This window comes from Eleutherodactylus coqui, chromosome 11 (assembly GCF_035609145.1).
Source record: "Eleutherodactylus coqui strain aEleCoq1 chromosome 11, aEleCoq1.hap1, whole genome shotgun sequence".
Lineage (NCBI taxonomy): Eukaryota > Metazoa > Chordata > Amphibia > Anura > Eleutherodactylidae > Eleutherodactylus > Eleutherodactylus coqui.
In genome coordinates this window covers 37,136,535-37,157,808 of record NC_089847.1, presented here as the reverse complement: position 1 = coordinate 37,157,808, position 21,274 = coordinate 37,136,535, and the positions used below count along the sequence as shown (strand labels likewise).

Here is a 21,274-nt window from a genome sequence, read left to right as displayed (position 1 = left end):
GCGGCGCGGAGCTATGACGTCACTTCCTGTCGTAACCGGAAGTGGGGCGATTTGCTTTCCTCGCTCCCGTTGTCTTTCTCCATAGCGCTCAGTAAATCGTTTTGGCGGAGATTTCGCAGTTGCAGGATCGGCACCGGGGGACGCAGCATGTCGGTGATTCCTCCCAACCGCTCCCAGACTGGGTGGCCGAGAGGAGTCAATCAGTTCGGGAACAAGTACCTGCCGCAGACCAAACCCCTGACCCTGGAGAGGACCATAAACCTGTGAGCACCTACTGCATGCTGATACTGGTGCTGATAGAACGTCTGCAGCAGCAGAAGTCCAGGAAAATGATTGTTTGTCGTGAATTAGATAAAGGGGGAGGTCCCATGAAATTAAAGGATATTCTGGGCATTTAATGTTAATGACATCCTCAGGATAGGTCGTCAGGGGTCTGCCGATCAGCTGATTCTACGGCCTGCTCTCAGTGCAGTGGTGATGGACATTCGCATTGGTGGTCAGGGCTGGAAGTGTAATGGAGGGCATTGCTCCCGTTAATTTCAATGGGGGTGATGCCTTTCTATTACACTTACTGCACTAACCACTAAGGTGGACATCTGGCTCTGCGGCAGTGGCAGAGGATCGGGGACGATCCCAAGTAGGGGACTTCAGATGATCAACTACTTATCCTATGGGTCAACAACAGTAAATGCCTGGAATACCCCTTTAAGTCATGGGAGTAGCTGATCGGTGGGGTCTGATGACCAGCGATCCCGGGAATGATGGTCAGCAGCGTTCCACTGTGAACAACTATCACTCCTATATGAAAGCACAAAAGCAACAGCCGTCCGTCTGGAAGTACCCCAACTACCCGATTACGGCACACGGCCGGGTCGGATTTTGCATTTGGGGGGATTCCTGCAGCGGAATCGACCCTGTGAACGTCCGGTGACCCCCGCGTACTTGTCCGCCGGCTTCATAATCTGTGCTGCGGATGTGCTGGCCGGTACACATGCGATGCACAGATTGTGCCACGCCGTCGCTATGGCGATGACGCAAATCTCATGACTCTTCCGTAATGATGATCACGGAAGGTTAGCAGGATGGAGGATGCACAGAATCGCAGCATTGCACTCGTTTTCCGTTCGTGTAAAGGAAGTTGCGTTTTGCCATAGCATGCTATGGGCGGCGTTTGCTGCGGAATCTGAAGGCGGACGCCCGCTTCAGATTCCGCAATGCAAATTCACTTTTGTGCAGGCGGCCTTCAACTGATCTGGGAAATGATGGTCAGGAGCGACCTGCAACGATCGAAAAGTGGCAGCACAGCCACTCTACAGCTTCATCCACGTCAATGGGACCAACGGAGCTAGCTGAGCACTTGCATGCCGCTGTCTTTGGAGGCCACATTGAAGTGGATGGAGCTGCAGTGCGGTTGTGCAGCCGCTGCTCAGTATCAGTCGGAGCCCCAGTCATCAGGTAGACCGGGCACTTCCAGATGCGACGACTATTGTTCTTGTGTTTTCATACCGGAGCGATAGTCATTCGCTAATTGCAGGTGGAGTGCGGCGAAGATCTCTTCTGGACGGCTGCCTCCATTGTGAGCAAGCAGTCGTTCAAAGCTTAACGCCTCGCTGTTGATAAGAGCGATCGTCACTGACTAGTCGCATCATTTAGTGAGCTGGAACAACGTGACTAGCTACTATGGTGTGATTTCTCCTTCGGTATCCTTAGGCCTCCATCATACAGGCCTTAACCAGTTGGATTGTTCTGACACGCATCTGACCGTTTAATCTGTGGCAGAACGCCGAACCTCAGATCTGCCGCTGATTTTCGTATGGATCCGCACACGGCTTTAGCGCTAGTCGATGCGGTAAATCTCTGTGGGGTTTCCACACCAAGAATTGACAATATCCGTTTTATTTTAGCACAATGTGGAAATACGTGTGCGGAAACATCTGCGCCGTGAACTTTCATAGCGTTTAATAGAATGCTAGGGTGTTGCGGAATCCGTGCGCAAATCTGCAGCAAAATTATGCCGGGTGAATGAGGCCTCAGGCTGCATTGTTTTTTTTTGTTTTTTTTCCTTTTTACCGCGTACATTATGTCCTATTGCATGATGGAAACAACTTGACGGGACAAGAACCCATTCAACTTTAACAGTTTTTCGCTGACTAATAGTCTAAGTTTGAAAAATCGCTGCGTGTCCCATTTTTGTGTGATTTGAGATATATATAAAATCAATTTTTATTTATTTCTTCCTCTTCAAAAATTGCCCATTATTTGCTATGGGAGTGTCTCATCACAACCCCGTAACATGCACTATCTTGGCACGTATTACGCGCAAATACAAGCCAAGGTAGTGTATGGGGACTTGTCGGTACACAATGCATTACACACAGCTGCGTGCCCCCGCACGAGAGATACGCCTGCAGAAAACGCTCGCGTTAGAGAGCCCTAAGAACTCTGAAGACACTGAGCAAGCAGGGAATGCTGGGAAATACTAGCTCAGAATACTGTAGAACAGGGAGTGCAGCTCTGGACTATAATGCAGTCTGTAATTCAACTGTACAGGATAAGTTATGCGCTATACTAAAGCGGTTTCGCTCTCTCCACAGGAAAGGGATAAGTATATGATTGGTGGGGGTCTGACCTCAGCGATTCTGAAAACGGCTGTCCCGATGCCCCGGAATGAATATAGCAGCATGCATGTTTAACCTCTGCTCCATTCATTCAGGGACCTTCAGAGTTGTTGATGGTCCCAGCAGTCGCTCCCACCAATCAGATAGGATGATGGAAGATGACTTGGTTTGGTATGATAACCCCTTTAACAAAGTGCAGAGAGAACTTCCTGTCCACGGGACACCGAGTGATCCCATTTACCTTCTGTTTCCAGGTATCCACTGACTAACTACACGTTTGGCACCAAGGAGCCGCTGTATGAGAAGGATAGCTCCGTGGCGGCACGGTTCCAGCGGATGCGGGAGGAGTTTGATAAGATCGGGATGAGGCGCACGGTGGAGGGCGTCCTGATCGTACATGAGCACAGACTACCCCACGTTCTGTTACTGCAGCTGGGGACCACCTTCTTCAAACTGTAAGCTGATTCTCCAGGGCGCTTGTCCTATACATACACTTTATAAGTAGTCTGTGCCGTCTCCTATATGTCACCTGTATAACAGTGCGGGGCGACATCTAGAATAATGGGTGCAGCAGTGCAGTTGCCCCTTTTTTTGCATCTTTTTAAATTTGAATTTATTAACTTTCTCACCAGGCCCGGGGGAGAACTAAACCCTGGAGAGGACGAGGTAGAAGGGTTAAAGCGCCTGATGACCGAGGTATGTATGTATTTCTATTTCTTACCAAATGCATTGATGTTGGTGGTTGAGATTTTCTCAATATTTAAAGGGGTTGGGCCAAGATTGAAAGTTATCCCCTTTTCAGAGATTAACAATTTGATTGGTGGGAGATTGACGGCTGGGAGACCCATTAAAGGTGTATTCAGATCATTTAGCCCCTTTTAGTACTGATGACCTATCCTCAGGAGGATATCCCAGGGCCGGAAGGGGTAAATCGGTGGACGCACAAAAAAAAAAAAGCGAGATCCAATATGTTGAATACAAGTATTTACTAAAACAGGCTTTCCTTTAAAATGTACCTGTCGTTTTCAGAGTGCAATGTGTAGCCATGTCTGGGTCCCCTATATATTAGGACAAGTACTAAGGGTGCCCTGTGTAGCCATGTCTGGTCTATAAATTAGGACAAGTACTAAGGGTGCACTGTGTAGCCATGTCTGGTCCCCTATATATTAGGACAAGTACTAAGGGTGCACTGTGTAGCCATGTCTGGGTCCCTATATATTAGGACAAGTACTAAGGGTGCCCTGTGTAGTCATGTCTGGGTCTCCTATATATTCGAACAAGCACTAAGGGTGCACTGTGTAGCCATGTCTGAGTCCCCTACATATTAGGACAAGTACTAAGGGTGCACTGTGTAGCCATGTCTGGGCCCCTATATATTAGGACAAGTACTAAGGGTGACCTGTGTAATCATCTCTGGGTCTCCTATATATTGTGACAAGTACTAAGGGTGCACGGTGTAGCCATGTCTGGGTCTCCTATATATTCGAACAAGCACTAAGGGTGCACTGTGTAGCCATATATGGGTCCCCTATATAATAGGATAGTACTAAGGGTGCACTGTGTAGTCATGTTTGATCCCCTATATATTAGGACAAGTACTAAGGGTTCACTGTGTAGTCATGTCTGGGTCCCTATATATTAGGACAAGTACTAAGGGTGCCCTGTGTAGCCATGTCTGGGTCCCCTACATATTAGGACAAGTGCTAAGGGTGCACTGTGTAGCCATGTCTAGGTCCCCTATATATTAGGACAAGTACTAAGGATGTCCTGTGTAGCCATGTCTGGGTCCCCTACATATTAGGACAAGTACTAAGGGTGCACTGTGTAGCCATGTCTGGGTCCCCTATATATTAGGACAAGTACTAAGGGTTCACTGTGTCGTCATGTCTGGGTCCCTATATATTAGGACAAGTACTAAGGATGTCCTGTGTAGCCATGTCTGGGTCCCCTACATATTAGGACAAGTACTAACGGTGCACTGTGTAGCCATGTCTGGGTCCCCTACATATTAGGACAAGTGCTAAGGGTGCACTGTGTAGCCATGTTTGGGTCTCCTATATATTAGGACAAGTGCTAAGGGTGCACTGTGTAGCCATGTTTGGGTCTCCTGTATATTAGGACAAGTGCTAAGGGTGCACTGTGTAGTCATGTCTGATCCCCTATATATTAGGACAAGTACTAAGGGTGCACTGTGTAGCCATGTCTGGGTCCCCTATATATTAGGACAAGTACTAAGGGTGCACTGTGTAGTCATGTCTGGGTCTCCTATATATTAGGACAAGTGCTAAGGGTGCACTGTGTAGCCATGTCTGGGTCCCCTACATATTAGGACAAGTGCTAAGGGTGCACTGTGTAGCCATGTCTGGGTCCCCTATATATTAGGACAAGTACTAAATGGTGCACTGTGTAGCCATGTCTGGGTCCCCTATATATTAGGACAAGTACTAAGGATGTCCTGTGTAGCCATGTCTGGGTCTCCTATATATTAGGACAAGTGCTAAGGGTGCACTGTGTAGCCATGTCTGGGTCCCCTATATATTAGGACAAGTACTAAATGGTGCACTGTGTAGCCATGTCTGGTTTCCTATGTATATTAGGAGAATAAAGACTCTTGATCCGTTTGACACTCCAGAATTGTGTATATGAGCTAGAGGCATTGTATATACATGCAGCTCTCTCCATTGTAGTTTATAGGACTTATAAAAGGCCAGGCCAATACCTCGACATCCATTCTCTACAATAGAGAGAGCCACAGGCATTGTTTCCTCTCTGGAGTGCTGATTGGGGGAAAGGTGACACCCATTCTCCAAATAGGTGGGAGTCCTGGAAGTGGAACGTGCTGTGATTTTATCATGACATATACTTAGGATATACCATAAATGTCTCAGATGGGAATACCACTGCCTTCCTTGGAAGTGGTTCAGTATGGAAATGTGGTCCTCAGACTACAAAACGTTGTGCACCCCTGGTTTAAATTAATGGGGAAGCCCAAATGTCAACAATCCCCACCGTGCTGGGCCCCATTGGCGGCGACTGACCTCTGGGCCCCATTGGCGGCGACTGACCTCTGGGCCCCATTGGCGGCGACTGACCTCTGGGCCCCATTGGCGGCGACTGACCTCTGGGCCCCATTGGCGGCGACTGACCTCTGGGCCCCATTGGCGGCGACTGACCGCTGGGCCCCATTGGCGGCGACTGACCGCTGGGCCCCATTGGCGGCGACTGACCGCTGGGCCCCATTGGCGGGGATGATACGGGTGTATATTGTCGACACCGTAAGCTAGGGGTTTGACAGCTCTTAGCAAGAGGGAACGCCCGCCAGGCCCCTAGCTGACGATTGACTGCATTCCTGTCCGGTCGGGAACATACTTCCAGCTGCCAGCACTCTGTGGAGGCCGACGGGAAGACTGATGAATGGGGGACGCTTTCCAGGCTGTCCCCCCAGCTGTGCTGCGGAGCACTACTTTTTTTTTCTGTCACCTGCGTTGCCACTATTGACCTTAACAGACGCCCATGTCACCTACCGGCTGTACTGTACGTGTCCCTGTGCTCCTACCTTCTGCGGTTTATGAGCCTGTGGGTCTGTTTTTGCGGCTGTGCTGCCATGAGACCTTCCGTCGGCCTCCCATATGCGACCGTGGGCTGGCAGTCATTGTCTCCAGCGTCGTCCTCCCATATGTTGTGCTTGCATGGCTCTCACTGTCTCTGCCGCCGGCTGCACATCTTCTTTCCTGCCCGCTGTCCCTGCTGCTCTTCCACCTACTGCACCACACAGTAGGCGGAAAAGCCCTGGCTGGCCCACACCGAGGGCCGGATGTATGCACGCGGTGAGCGCAAGCATGGAGTGTGATAGCAGTGTTTGCAGTGTCAGGAGGGATGACACTGTGCGAGTGGAGAGCGGGGTTGGCAGCGCAAGGCACATACACGCACAGCGGGGCCGTGAGCAGAGGACAACGAATACATGTTTCTGTGTTTAGGTGTGTCAACGGCAACCAATCATCAACTATGGGCATTACCTAGGCGTCCCATGTATGACAGGCCGCCCAACCCACCTCTCCACCCATACATCCGGTGGAGACCAGATACACCAGTACCAGTGGCGGCTGAGTGCTGGGCCCCTTTGGTGGCGGCTGAGTGTTTCCCAAGTGTGTTTGCCTCTGTGTTACAGTGATTGTTGGAGACCTCCGTGGATTTCTGTTTCTATTATATGTCAAACTTTATAAAACGGCACGTACAAAATATGCTGACAAATGTAATCCTGAAGCCTATATTATTCGTTCTGCAGATTCTTGGCCGTCAGGACGGGGTTCAGCAGGACTGGGTCATTGATGACTGCATTGGTAACTGGTGGAGGCCAAACTTTGAACCGCCACAGGTTTGTCCTTAGAGTCTAGCTTAAGCTATAAAGGCTGATATAATATCACGTTTTGTCTATCAGCTTATCATATCCACTTGTATTCACAGTATCCATATATTCCTGCACATATTACAAAACCAAAAGAACATAAGAAGTTGTTCCTGGTGCAACTTCAGGAAAAAGGTGAGAACCCCCAGTCAGCTTTGAAATCTTTGCCTAGGAGAGACCGTGTTATTGCAGTATAACAACTTTGTGTCTTGTTGCTGTGCACAGTTTGCCGTGGCGTATGACCTGTGACTTGAAACTGTCTTCCACAACATCACCTTTGTAGCAGAGTTTGGCTGTTTCTCACCAAGTTTTAAGCCTCCTACACAGCTGTTTCTGATGCAGTTAATACACATAAGTTCCTTCAGCGTTTCACTCATTTATTACTTATTACTTTTCTTACTGTTTTTTTCTATTTACATGATTAGATTAGTATAGATTTGTGTTTGCTGTGTTCGCAGCTGCAACTCCTCAGTTTTTCAACTGGTCACCTACTGTTCCAACATTTTGTGCTTTATGATAGTCAGTGTGATAACTAACAAACTGTTGTTTGCTTTATTTACCTAAAATGGTGTTTTTGTGCTGAAATATCACTCTTAGGCCGCCTGCACACAGGCGGAAATCCCGCGGCGAGATTTCCCCCACTCAAAGCCTGCATAGGATTGTGTTAACTTACGCAATCCTATGCAGATGGCCGCGCGAAATCTCGCGCGGCAAACAAACTGCGGCATGTCCTATTTCTGTGCAGGGCTCGCAGAGCCCCTCACAGGAACGCCATTCACCTGCCGCCGGCTCCGGTCTGCACATGCGCCGGCAGCCGGCACATGAAAGAGCCCAGGGCGCGGGTGAATACGCACTCGTCCCTGCAGGCGCTCAGGTCGGGTCCCGCGGCGAGACTCCTCGCTCCCGGATCTGAACCGCTCGTCTGCAGGCGGCCTTAAGGGGGTCATTCACACAGATGTATTTGTGCACACCATTACGCACGTAATACAGAGAGCTGAAACCCCATGGATTTGCATTAGGGTATTCAGACATAGGTTTTTCATGTGCATGAAAAAAATTGTAGCATGTTCCATTTCTGTCTGTATTGCGGACTAACATAGCCTATTAAAGCCAATGGGATTGCGCAAATGTGCAGTGAATATACATGACACATAGGTATTTACTGCTAATTTACGCATTAAATCAACGAAGCGTTCTTGTTTTTTTTTCTTTTCCCCACACGTGAAAAATGAAATGAATACATGCATAAAAAAATAGCTACATAAATCATATCTCTGCTGGTCACACTTTTTGTACACTGGACTGAAACAGGATTTTATGTGGTGTTATAGGCAGAGCAGGATCTGCAGTGCTCTGTTTGTAGTCTATATAGAACACAACACAGCAGCCAGGCTCCCCCAACCGGTCCTGAGAGGACTGAGAATCAGATAAACACCCTGCAGAAGGAAAATACAGGCTACAAGTCATATAATAGGTAGAAAGCGTGTTATTCCTCATTTACACGTGGCAGCTTATTGTGGAAAGTTAGATCCACTTTAACTGATCCATCTACTTGACATCTCAGTGTGAGTTGATAAGTCCGGAGCCCCTCTGGTATCCTGACTGATGATGTCCCACTGCTTATTAAATGATCACTCTTTTGGTTCTAAACCAATTTTTCCAGAACTCTTAACTATTTGATCATGGAAGGCTTGTATGAGGCAACTAACCCTTTATGATTCCTGACAAGTCATGACTATGAGAGCGGTCTGGCTGCTTGTTGGTCAGAGCTTCGCACCCTTGATGTAATCTACTGATATGTCATTTTAAGGTTCTGTAAAATCTCCCAAGTAGAAAGCATTAAACAATCCAAAGCTTTAAAGTGGTTATCTCATGCGGGCAACCCCCACGTGTATGTCCTATTAGGACCACACGACCAGCGCAGGACTGGAGTGGTCACACATGGGACTGGGCATGGCTGGATGCTCTGTATCCGGAGTGTATGATGTCAGTGGTCTAGTCTGAAAAGTCTATACATTTTAGGTTTCTTTAGTCCAGTCCATTTGCTTGCCTTTTCCTTATACCCCTGCATACATCAGTAAGAAGAGATGTAAGTGGAAAGTGATTTACTAATAATGTTTTCTTTTTGTTGTCTTTTAGCACTATTTGCAGTTCCAAAAAATTACAAACTTGTTGCTGCCCCTTTGTTTGAATTATATGACAATGCCCCTGGTTACGGACCCATCATTTCCAGCCTCCCACAGCTTCTCAGCAGGTAATTTAGCCTTATTTGGGCGGACATATGCATGATACGCCCAGTCTTGCAGCATATGGACACCTGTTTGTGTACTGTCTGATCCCCATGGACAGTGGACTTTGCATGTCCTATTCCTGGCTGTGAAAACACACTAGAATAGGATATGAAGCCACTTTTTTTTTTTTTTACACATGTGACAAATTGCTGGTATACATAGCCTTATGGGCTGTAATATGTGCATTGGTTGCCTGTGGAATACACGGACAGCATGCAGACTGAAAATTTGCCAGTATGAATACGCCCTTAAGTGTACTTCTACTTTTATATGGTTTAAATACGTACATCATTATCTAATATTAAAGAGGTTCTCCCACCTCAGACTTATTATGGCATATCCACATGAAATGCCATAAATGTCTGACAGATGCGGGACCCACATCAGGATTCACCTAACTCACTGTTGTGGCTGGGAGTACAGAAACAACTAGACTGGCTGTTCTATGCTGTTTGTGTAGCTTCTATGAAGCGGAATGGGCATTACAGAAACCATGTAGCTCCCCGCCATATGCTGTTTCTGTAACTCCCATTCGGATTTAAGTGAGTTACGGAAATCAGTGGCTACATTGTATGAGGCTGTATTTCCATCTCAACCATGTTTGTCTGAGATGAGAATACCCCTTTAAATACACTTATAATACATGACCATGTACTGTATGACATTCATTTGAATGGGCACCATATGTAATACCACATACCTCCTGCAGGGGCTGCTCACAACCCTTAGTATGAATAAGCTGCACTTGTGGTCTCTCTTTGGCAGCAGAGAAACCAAGTAGGATGCTACACTGCATAGCTAAAAGTATAACCACTAGAAAGAGGGAGATTGTGATCCTGCTGTGTAATGCTCTGATAAGACCACATATGGAATACTATGTTCAGTTCTGCAGACCTCAACTACAGAAAGACAGTGCTAAAACAACAAGTCCAAAGACGGTCTACAGCTACAGTGGAAAGTCTCAAGAACAAGGAAAGACTTAAAAAAAAAAACTTAATTTGCGCGGCCTGGAGGAGAGAAGGGAGAAGGACATGATGGAAACCTTTTATATATGTTACATGACGAAAGAAGGGAGAGGGAAGACATGATTCGAAATCTTTATATATGTTACAGGGTGGAAGGCGGGAAAGGAGGACCTGATGGAAACCTTTACATATGTTACAGGAGGAGAGGAGGACCTGATGGAAACCTTTACATATGTTACAGGAAGAGAGGAGGGAGAGGAGGACATGGTGGAGACCTTTATATATGTTACAGGAGGAGAGAGGGGAGACATGATGGAAACCCTTATATATGTTACAGGAGGAGAGAGGGGAGAGGAGGACATGATGGAAATCTTTATATATGTTACAGGAGGAGAGAAGAGAGATGGGAACATAGTGGAACCCTTTATATATGTTCCAGGAGGAGAGACGGGAGAAGGGGACATGGTGGAGACCTTTATATATGTTACAGGAGGAGAGAGGGGAGAGGGGGACATGATGGAAATCTTTATATATGTTACAGGAGGAGAGAAGAGAGATGGGAACATAGTGGAACCCTTTATATATGTTCCAGGAGGAGAGACGGGAGAAGGGGACATGGTGGAGACCTTTATATATGTTACAGGAGGAGAGAGGGGAGACATGATGGAAACCTTTATATATGTTACAGGAGGAGAGAGGGGAGACATGATGGAAACCCTTATATATGTTACAGGAGGAGAGAGGGGAGAGAAGGACATGATGGAAACCTTTATATATGTTACAGGAGGAGAGACGGGAGAGTCGGACATGATGGAAACCTTTGTATATGTTACAGGAGGAGAGAAGGAAGAGGGGGACATGATGGAAACCTTTGTATATGTTACAGGAGGAGAGAAGGAAGAGGGGGACATGATGGAAACCTTTGTATATGTTACAGGAGGAGAGAAGGGAGAGGGAGACATGATGGAAACCTTTATATATATATATATATATATTTATATTACAGGAGAAGAAAAAGGAGAACATGATGGAAACCTTTATATATGTTACAGGAGGAGAGAGGGGAGGCATGATGGAAACCTTTATATATGTTACAGGAGGAGAGAAGGAAGAGGGGGACATGATGGAAACCTTTGTATATGTTACAGGAGGAGAGAAGGAAGAGGGGGACATGATGGAAACCTTTGTATATGTTACAGGAGGAGAGAAGGGAGAGGGAGACATGATGGAAACCTTTATATATATATATATATATATATATATATATTACAGGAGAAGAAAAAGGAGAACATGATGGAAACCTTTATATATGTTACAGGAGGAGAGAGGGGAGGCATGATGGAAACCTTTATATATGTTACAGGAGGAGAGAAGGAAGAGGGGGACATGATGGAAACCTTTGTATATGTTACAGGAGGAGAGAAGGAAGAGGGGGACATGATGGAAACCTTTGTATATGTTACAGGAGGAGAGAAGGAAGAGGGGGACATGATGGAAACCTTTGTATATTTTACAGGAGGAGAGAAGGGAGAGGGAGACATGATGGAAACCTTTATATATATATATATATTTATATTACAGGAGAAGAAAAAGGAGAACATGATGGAAACCTTTATATATGTTACAGGAGGAGAGAGGGGAGACATGATGGAAACCTTTATATATATATATATTTATATTACAGGAGAAGAAAAAGGAGAACATGATGGAAACCTTTATATATGTTACAGGAGGAGAGAGGGGAGGCATGATGGAAACCTTTATATATGTTACAGGAGGGAGAGGAGGACATGATGAAGAAAAAAAAAACTAAATTAATATAATATAAAATTATGTTACCGTTGCAGAGAAGGGGACATGATAGAAAGATTTATGTATGGTAACGGTATGTATAAGGTTCAGGAGGGGAGGGGATTTATCAGGAAGCTGAACAAGGGGGCTCAATCTGAGATTATTTGGAAAACATCAGAGGCAACATAAAGTACAAGGCTTGGCATTCTTGAATGCTGTCATTGAAATGAATGGAGTGTTGGCGCACACTCGAATCCTGTGCTCCTTTCACGTGGGGACCTTTGGAAGCCCTGTTCTCAGGATTGCTGGAGGTCCCAGCGGTTGGGCTCTCACTGTTCAGGAAATGTATTTTCTTTTTTACTGAAAGAGTAGTAGATGCTCGGAACAAACTTCCAGCAGATGTGATTGAAAAATCAACAATACATGAATTCCAGCTGCTGGGATAAACCTAGATCTATCCTAAGGCCTTATGTCCACGGGGAAAATAAGAATTAAAATCCGCAGCGTTTTTCCCGCATGCGGATCCGCGCCCCATAGGAATACATTGATCACTCGAAGGTGAAAAATAAAAGACAATTACAGTGCATCCGCAGCCCAAATCCGCGCTACAAATTCGCAGCGGATCTGATTTTCCTAAAGAAAATGAGGCCTAAAGAAAAATCATCAGGAATGAATCCAAGGACAGCCTTGATGGGCCAAGGGGTCTTCTGCCATCAATTTTCTGTCTCTCTCTAATTTGTGATGGAGGAAATCCTGTAGCATTCTGTCCCATATTAATGTCTCATCTCTTCCGCAGGTTCAACTTTATCTACAACTGATTGTGTGATGTCTGGGATAACGATGTGGGGGTGAAGCGGTCTCTGTGAGAACAGCTTTATAATGTGGGAACTGTGGCGTATTGATCTTTCCTCTGAAGTTTACCTGACTTGTTGCCGTCACTATAGATAGACTGTGCCGACAAACACCGCAGCAAGATGTGTTACTGCTTTTATTTTTTCATGTTCCTTTTGGTTTTCTTACACAATTAAAAGATTTTTTTTTTCCTCTGCCTGTCAGTTTGTTACCAATATGATTATCCCTCGAAAGGGGGGGGGGGGTGTTAAGGGACTTGTTATTTGTAGAGCACCAACTTATTCCGCAGCACTTTCAGGTAAGCTGGGTACTCATTTTACTGACCTCGGAAGGATGAGTCAACCTTGAGCTGGCTACCTGAGCCAAGCGGAGATTGAACCTGCAACCTTCAGGTTGTGAGCGAGAGCTTAGGACTGCATACTGCTGCGCCATATGAGGCCTGCTGTATGATGTCTCCAAGTAGCCTCCACACTTGCAGTGCGGTACATACAGAGTTCAAGGCTGAAAAAACAGGTCCATCAAGTCCGCCCTATAATACTACAGTGCGGAGCCAGAGGAAGGCAAAGGGCCAATTTTGCCTCATATGAGGGGAAAAAAATCCTTCCTAACTCTAAATCTAGCAATCAGAATAAGGCAAGGTGCACACTACCATAGCCATAGGTGGGAGTTGCGCTTGAGGAACTTTGGGTGCAATTCGCATTGGACTGCACACTGACGCAGCACATTAACAAGCATTGCCATGTCTTATATATTTCAACTTGCGCTCTTAGACCCTATTCACATCTGTGTCTTGGGACATTTTCACCGTTCAGCTCTGTCCTTGGGGCTGTACGACTTTGGACAAGATGGCATAGCATGCTGCGCTATTTTGTCTCGGATATCTTCCAGATCTGCGCTGGAGGCTTCCACATAGATGTGAACGCGCCCTTATTGGTTTCTGCACTTTTTCCTCTTCATCCTGCATGGGTTTTATACTAAAGATGTAAAGGGGTTGTGTCAAGATGTGACGTTATTCCCTATGCTGTGGATAACTTTATGATCAGTAGGGGTCTGACTGCTGGGACCCTCACTCGCCCTGAGATTAGGGGTCCGAAAGAGCCCATTGCACAATTTCCATTTCAATAATGGCACCAGAAATTAGCAAGTACAAATGCTTGGCAATCTCACTGCTGTCATTGAAATGAATGGAGTGTCAGCTCCTCTGCTTCTTTCACGTGGGGACTATTGGGACCCCTGTTCTGAGGATCAGTAGAGATCCCAGTGATTAGGCTCCTGCTGATTATAAAGTTGCTGTTAGGGGATATCTTTATATTTTGGCACAACCAAGCGTGTTCCCATCTTGGACTTTTATAACATATGGACAAACGTCTGCTAGAGGTGGGTCCATACCTATCTTGATGACTTAAACTCCCCTGACGCCATCCTGGGGGTGGTCGGGAGTAACGGGCACGGTAGCACAGCCTGCTAAGCTGTGTCTATAATTTTGACCATCCAGGCAGTGGTGTACAGGGGGATATTCTTATCTCAGCCATGATGAGTTGACATGGGAATACCCCATATATTCCTGTGCAAATTTGAGCTTGGCATGGAGATGTGGTGTATTTATACAGCAGCTCACTAACCAAAATACATAGGAGATGCTATAGTATCTCTATACATGGTGATCACCTAACAATTTATTTGGTCACGGAATACACTAAAGAAGACTTTAATGTACAAAAGAAAAATAAAAGACTTAAATAACTTTTCTCCCGGTGAAGAACTGTTCTGGAGTAGATTTCAATTACACTATCCTACCATAAGAAATTGGACACCTGAGCAATCCAAAGTAGTATTTAACATATGTTACTGTGTCATGCAGATGTGCAGGGCCCTCCATTCAAGTATATGGGAGTTGCAGAAGCAGCAGAGCACTCATGTTAACCCCAAGTTCCACAAAGGTATCTGAATCATTCATTACATTGTTAGAGTCTACAACTGCTTAATTTGTTTCGCAATCACATAGAAAATTCTGGATGGAACATGGAGTTCTGGAACGTGTAGCGTGTGTCGGCAAACGTAATCATTCACCCAACTCAGATTGGCCTAAATAATTGTTGCTGGTACAAGAACGAGTGACTTGGCGCGAGAAAGTGCTCAATCATCATGGTGACTCCTGATGACCACATGAAGCGTTTCTTCAGAATGTCTTATCTGATTGGACATTCATACTACCCCCCCCCCCCCCCCAAAAAAGTCCTCTTGTTAATGATCATTCTCTTGCTTTCTCCTATGTACACAAGCCAGGTCTTCTCTTATTGTAGAAGAAGCTAATGTATAGCAGAAGAGGAGGTGTGATGTGGTCAGTGCTCCACCTTGTAGTCCTGGACATCCACGTTGATTATAGTTGGGCAAGTATAGGACTCTTCCACCATGAATAACTAGCAAATCTATCATTGTTCCTGTAGAAGCCCCCTTTATCAATAGGCAGGCCGTGACTGAAAGTAATTCTTTTTAAACACAGTATTTCTCTATACTAATCCACCCAACAACTCATCAGTCGATTATACAGCATCTTGTGTACACTATCCTACCGAAAGTAATTGGACATCTAAGTAAGAATCAGAAGTAGTACTTATTGGATCATGGAGATGGAGGACCTATCTGCAACACTTAAGGGTACGCAAGAAAAGTTTGAGAAAACTTGGTATCACTGGATAGAGTTCCAAGACTGAGAAGAATACCGTTCGTTACTCAGCCCCCAACCCACCTGAACTAACTACAAGTCCACATACATATCTCGTCCCCCCTGGCCCCTCCCGTTATAACCCGATCTCCTCATTAGTCGTTCCCCCCCCACAAGGGGAATTGCTTTTTTTTTCTTTTTCGCCTTCTTTCTCTTTCTTTTTTCTCGCCTTCTCTATTCTCCCTCAACTCCCCCCCCCCCCCCCCCCAAGCGTCTAACCCTCATGTGTCCTGTGAGTCTATTAGATAAACCGGTTCATCTGGTTCAATATAAGACAACCCAGTTGTATTTGGTAAAAAAAATGTTCCAGATGATTATTCAAGAAGACCACTAAGCAGTCTTCAAGTGTTCAAAATTATTATAGTCCGGATATATTTCAAAAATTTCTCTTTCCAAATCTACAGTTACTAGAATTGATGTGCAGATAGACTTACTCGGATTTCCGAAAACGACAACATGACTGTAAAAGTATATGTTCATGCAATAAATAAAGAATTTATAAAAAAAAAAAAAAGAAGTACTTATTTCCATATGGTAATACTTAGTGGGGCTCTTTTGGCCCTAATGATGTTGGATACTCTCTGTGATATACTTTCTACTAAAATTTAATACAAGGGACTGCTGATAAGTCTTTGGCTTGAGATAGGAAGATGAAACGTTACATTTATTCCACATTCTCTCCACTGATGCCAACACACTTCTTACATCGGTACTCCAAGTTCTGTTAGCCTTGCAAAAAGTAGGATTTTGTTTGTGCCTCAAACCAGTCATCCGTAGCAGCCATGGCATCAGAAATGGTGTGAAATTTAGTACCCTTGAGGTGTTTCTTCAGGTTTGGAAACAGATGATAGTCGGAGGGAGCTAGATCTGGTGAATAAGGTGGGGGGTCAACCAGCTGGAAGCCTAGCTCCACCACCAGTTTCGCTTGTGCAGTGTGAGAGGAGGCGTTGTCTTGCAGGAACAAGATTCCTTTGGACAGCTTGCCGCACCTTTTGGCCTTCAGAGCTGCCTTCAATTGGTCCAAACGTTCAATGTTATACCTTTCATTGATGGTGGAACTATTTTGAAGGTCGTCCACTAGCAGCGCGCCCTCCTTATCCCAGAACACAGACGCCATCACCTTAGTGGCTGACCTTCTTTGGGCGAGGAGAACCACTGTGCCTCCACCCTTTTGACTGCTCCTTGGTTTCAGGGTCATACAAATCAATCCAGGTCTCATCCATAGTGGCCGGTCGATCCAGGAAGTTCTTATCAGTCCAGAAACGCTGACAAATGGACCAGGAAGGTTTCACTCGCATGCTTTTCTGATCTGTTGTCAAACATTTGGGGACCCACTTTGCAGATAGCTTCTTCATGTTCAGATGTTCATGGATAATGACACAAACACGTTCACCAGAAATCCCCATGATGTCTGCTATTCCCTTAGCTGAAATTCGCCCATCCTCCAGTATGAGGTTCCTCATCATTGGTGCTGAAGTGGCCCTTTTTAAATTTTGCAATCCAGGTCTTAACTGTAGAATATGAAGGGTATTGATCCCCCAATGTCTGCGACATATCACCATGAATATCCTTCGCGGACTTTCCTTGCAGAAACAAGAATTTTATCACTCCTCTGCTCTCATTTGCTGTGAATATCGCCGTAGACTCCGCCATTTTGTTTTCTGGCGTGCCGAGATCACTGTTGCCATAAGCTACAAACACAACATTTTGATAACATATATTAGACACATAAGGCTTTCATGTGATGTAACATTCGTTACCATAGAAACAAAAAAAGAACACAAAGCCAAAGACTTATCAGCAGCCCCTCGTATACTTCAGTTGGTATTTTCCTCCATTCATCCTGCAAACTTCTGGCAAGTTCACTCAAAGGCCTAATGCCCAGGGCTGGGTTGGATTCTGACTGCGAAATCTCGCAGTGGAATCGGACCCGATGCCGGCCAGAGACCCTATCCTCACCTGTCTGGATCCGTGGTGAGTGTCTCAGCCGGCGTGCAGTGCAGAGATTTTTGCAGAGATTTCGAAATTGATATTTTGGGATCGCCACGGATCAGACGGCTTCCATTGACTGGCATACCCTGACATGCTAGCCAATAATGTGCTGCTGACAATGTGGCAATACTCTGGGAATGGTCAGCCATACTTCCAAAAAGACAACGTACCTTGTCACAAGTCCAATGCTGGTTTGTATTGGTTTGAGGATATGGATGTTCCATGATTGGACCGGTGGCACAGAGTCTGACCTGAACCCTACTGAACATCTTTGGGACAAACTAGAATGTCAGGTCAGAAAATATGAAAAGTGTCCATCTGCTTTGAGAGAACTTGAAAAAAAAAACCTGGGCATTTTTTTTTACGTAAATGCACCTAGAGGCTACTGTAAAGGTGGAGAGGTGGATGTTAATTTTTAATAAAGGTGTAACACATTTGACCAAGCTTTCGGTGTAGTGGGGTACATTGTGACCTTTTTTATGGGGTCTTATGAACACACCTGCATTTATGCATTAATTTGCACCCCAAAGGCATAAACGGAATATGCCAAACAGAAACTACTAATTCTGGTGTGAGCCCAGCCACGAAAAGGGATTAGATGGGCTGACTGTAGAGTTGATGCTAAAGGCTTCCCATTTTTTGCTGTTTTGCCGCAGGACAGCGCTATACATTGCGCAGTGGCCTGGGTTGGTACTGCAGGTGGAGTCCTATTGAAGTGAATGCAACCCGAACACTGCGCAATGTACAGAGCTGTCTGCTTCCTGCAGCAAAACCTCTAAAAGTGGGACAACCCCAAAAGAAGTTCCATAAAAGGTGGCAAAGCTGAAAAGCTAATTTTAAGGTGGTATCCAGAATTCTAAAAACATGGTTGTTTTCTTCCAAAAAGCGATGCCACACCTCCCACGGGTTGGGTGCGGTACTGCAATTCACTGGAGTGTTATTCTAATCCTTAAAAAATCTCTTTAATTTTTTTCAACTTTCTCAGCAGTTGTCCAATAACACGGTCAACAGAAGGCAGGCGCCATTCATCAGAGAGTGTTTGCTGAATGGATCACGTACGCCATAATACGGTTCCACATTGCAGGATGGAGCTTAGCATTATAATGCAGGGCAGTCCAATTAGACGTCTGTGCCGTCTCCAGTTAATGTGAAGTATAGGGTGTTCTAGCCGCTGTAGACATGTTGATGGGACTCATTCTAGAGTCTTGTGTAACACGTAATCTTATCCACCTCGGCATCTTAATGAATATTTTTATAGTCTACACCCCGGCACATCCCCCTCTTCAAATTACTGCATTTTACAAGTGCCATTATCTGATTACCGAGATATAAGCAGGCTGTCCGACAACTACTGTCACAATGGATTATCTGTAGTGGAGTAGGAGTTCAGGAACCTGACCGCCCAGAATCTATATGAGGTGTAGCGCCTCCTTTTGTTGCCATTGGCAGTCAGCATATGTAACATCTAGAATCCTTTGCCATTTACCTTCACTATACGTTTTTGATGTTTTTGTCAGTTTTTCATTTTGTTGTGTAGGAAAACAGTTTTCTTACAGCAATAATCAATAAGACGGTCACTTGTCACTGACGGGTGTGATGAGCTTATTTTAATTGACTCACGGCTTGTGTGTCAATTTGGGACAGTTGGGGTAATGTGGCTGGGTGACACTGTTAGGGGGGGTAATGTGGCTGGGTGACACTGTTAGGGGGTAATGTGGCTGGATGACACTGTTAGGGGGTAATGTGGCTGGAAGACACTGTTAGGGGGTAATGTGGCTGGGTGACACTGTTAGGGGGTAATGTGGCTGGAAGACACAGTTAGGGGGTAATGTGGCTGCATGACACTGTTAGGGGGTAATGTGGCTGGAAGACACAGTTAGGGGGTAATGTGGCTGCATGACACTGTTAGGGGGTAATGTGGCTGGATGACACTGTTAGGGGGTAATATGGCTGCATGACACTGTTAGGGGGGGTAATGTGGCTGGATGACACTGTTAGGGGGGTAATGTGGCTGGATGACACTGTTAGGGGGTAATGTGGCTGCATGACACTGTTAGGGGGTAATGTAGTTGGATGGCACTGATAGAGGGATAATGTGGTGGGATGACACTGTTAGGGAGTAATGTGGTGGGATGACACTGTTAGGGGGTAATGTGGCTGGATGACACTGTTAGGGAGGGTAATGTAGTTGGATGGCATTGATAGAGGGATAATGTGGCTGCATGACACTGTTAGGGGGTAATGTGGCTGGATGACACTGTTAGGGGGGTAATGTGGCTGGATGACACTGTTAGGGGGTAATGTGGCTGGATGACACTGTTAGGGGGTAATGTGGCTGGATGACACTGTTAGGGGGTAATGTGGCTGGATGACACTGTTAGGGGGTAATATGGCTGCATGACACTGTTAGGGGGGGTAATGTGGCTGGATGACACTGTTAGGGGGGTAATGTGGCTGCATGACACTGTTAGGGGGGTAATGTGGCTGGATGACACTGTTAGGGGGGTAATGTGGCTGCATGACACTGTTAGGGGGTAATGTAGTTGGATGGCACTGATAGAGGGATAATGTGGTGGGATGACACTGTTAGGGAGTAATGTGGTGGGATGACACTGTTAGGGGGTAATGTGGCTGGATGACACTGTTAGGGAGCGTAATGTAGTTGGATGGCATTGATAGAGGGATAATGTGGCTGCATGACACTGTTAGGGGGTAATGTGGCTGGATGACACTGTTAGGGGGTAATGTGGCTGCATGACACTGTTAGGGGGTAATGTGGCTGGATGACACTGTTAGGGGGTAATGTGGCTGCATGACACTGTTAGGGGGTAATGTGGCTGGATGACACTGTTAGGGGGTAATGTGGCTGGATGACACTGTTAGGGGGTAATATGGCTGCATGACACTGTTAGGGGGGGTAATGTGGCTGGATGACACTGTTAGGGGGGTAATGTGGCTGCATGACACTGTTAGGGGGGTAATGTGGCTGGATGACACTGTTAGGGGGGTAATGTGGCTGCATGACACTGTTAGGGGGTAATGTAGTTGGATGGCACTGATAGAGGGATAATGTGGTGGGATGACACTGTTAGGGGGTAATGTGGCTGGATGACACTGTTAGGGAGCGTAATGTAGTTGGATGGCATTGATAGAGGGATAATGTGGCTGCATGACACTGTTAGGGGGTAATGTGGCTGGATGACACTGTTAGGGGGTAATGTGGCTGGATGACACTGTTAGGGGGTAATGTGGCTGGATGACACTGTTAGGGGGTAATGTGGCTGCATGACACTGTTAGGGGGTAATATGGCTGGATGGCACTGATAGAGGGGTAATGTGCTGGATGACACTGTTAGGGGGTAAATGACACTGTTAGGGGGGTAATGTGGCTGACTGTTAGGGGGGTAATGTGGCTGGATGACACTGTTAGGGGGTAATTTCTCAGGGTGTGAGAGTATTCGTCTGTCTGTGGTTTTGCCCTCCTGCCCCGCCGCGTCTTCCCCGGCTCTACAGACAAGTCTGTGTGCGGTTCCCGGGGCAGCAGTCGGTGATGTCCGGCCGTTGAGCGAAGGGGATCGCAGTCACCTCTGTCCTAGAAGTTTCTGGGCAAGTGCGCCCCGCCACCGGCAGAGGGC

General features: G+C 46.1%; 1 protein-coding gene across 1 annotated transcript; it reads left to right on the top strand.

Annotated features, from left to right (window-relative positions):
- The first annotated feature begins 15 nt into the window (after positions 1 to 15).
- Positions 16 to 13,116, top strand: NUDT21 (nudix hydrolase 21). The gene is made up of 7 exons (XM_066583835.1): positions 16 to 263; positions 2,873 to 3,073; positions 3,251 to 3,314; positions 6,904 to 6,993; positions 7,083 to 7,158; positions 9,163 to 9,277; positions 12,867 to 13,116. The coding sequence occupies exons 1-7, from the start codon at positions 148 to 150 to the stop codon at positions 12,886 to 12,888; spliced, it is 684 nt and encodes a 227-aa protein (XP_066439932.1). The 5' UTR covers positions 16 to 147; the 3' UTR covers positions 12,889 to 13,116.
- The last annotated feature ends 8,158 nt before the right edge of the window (positions 13,117 to 21,274 follow it).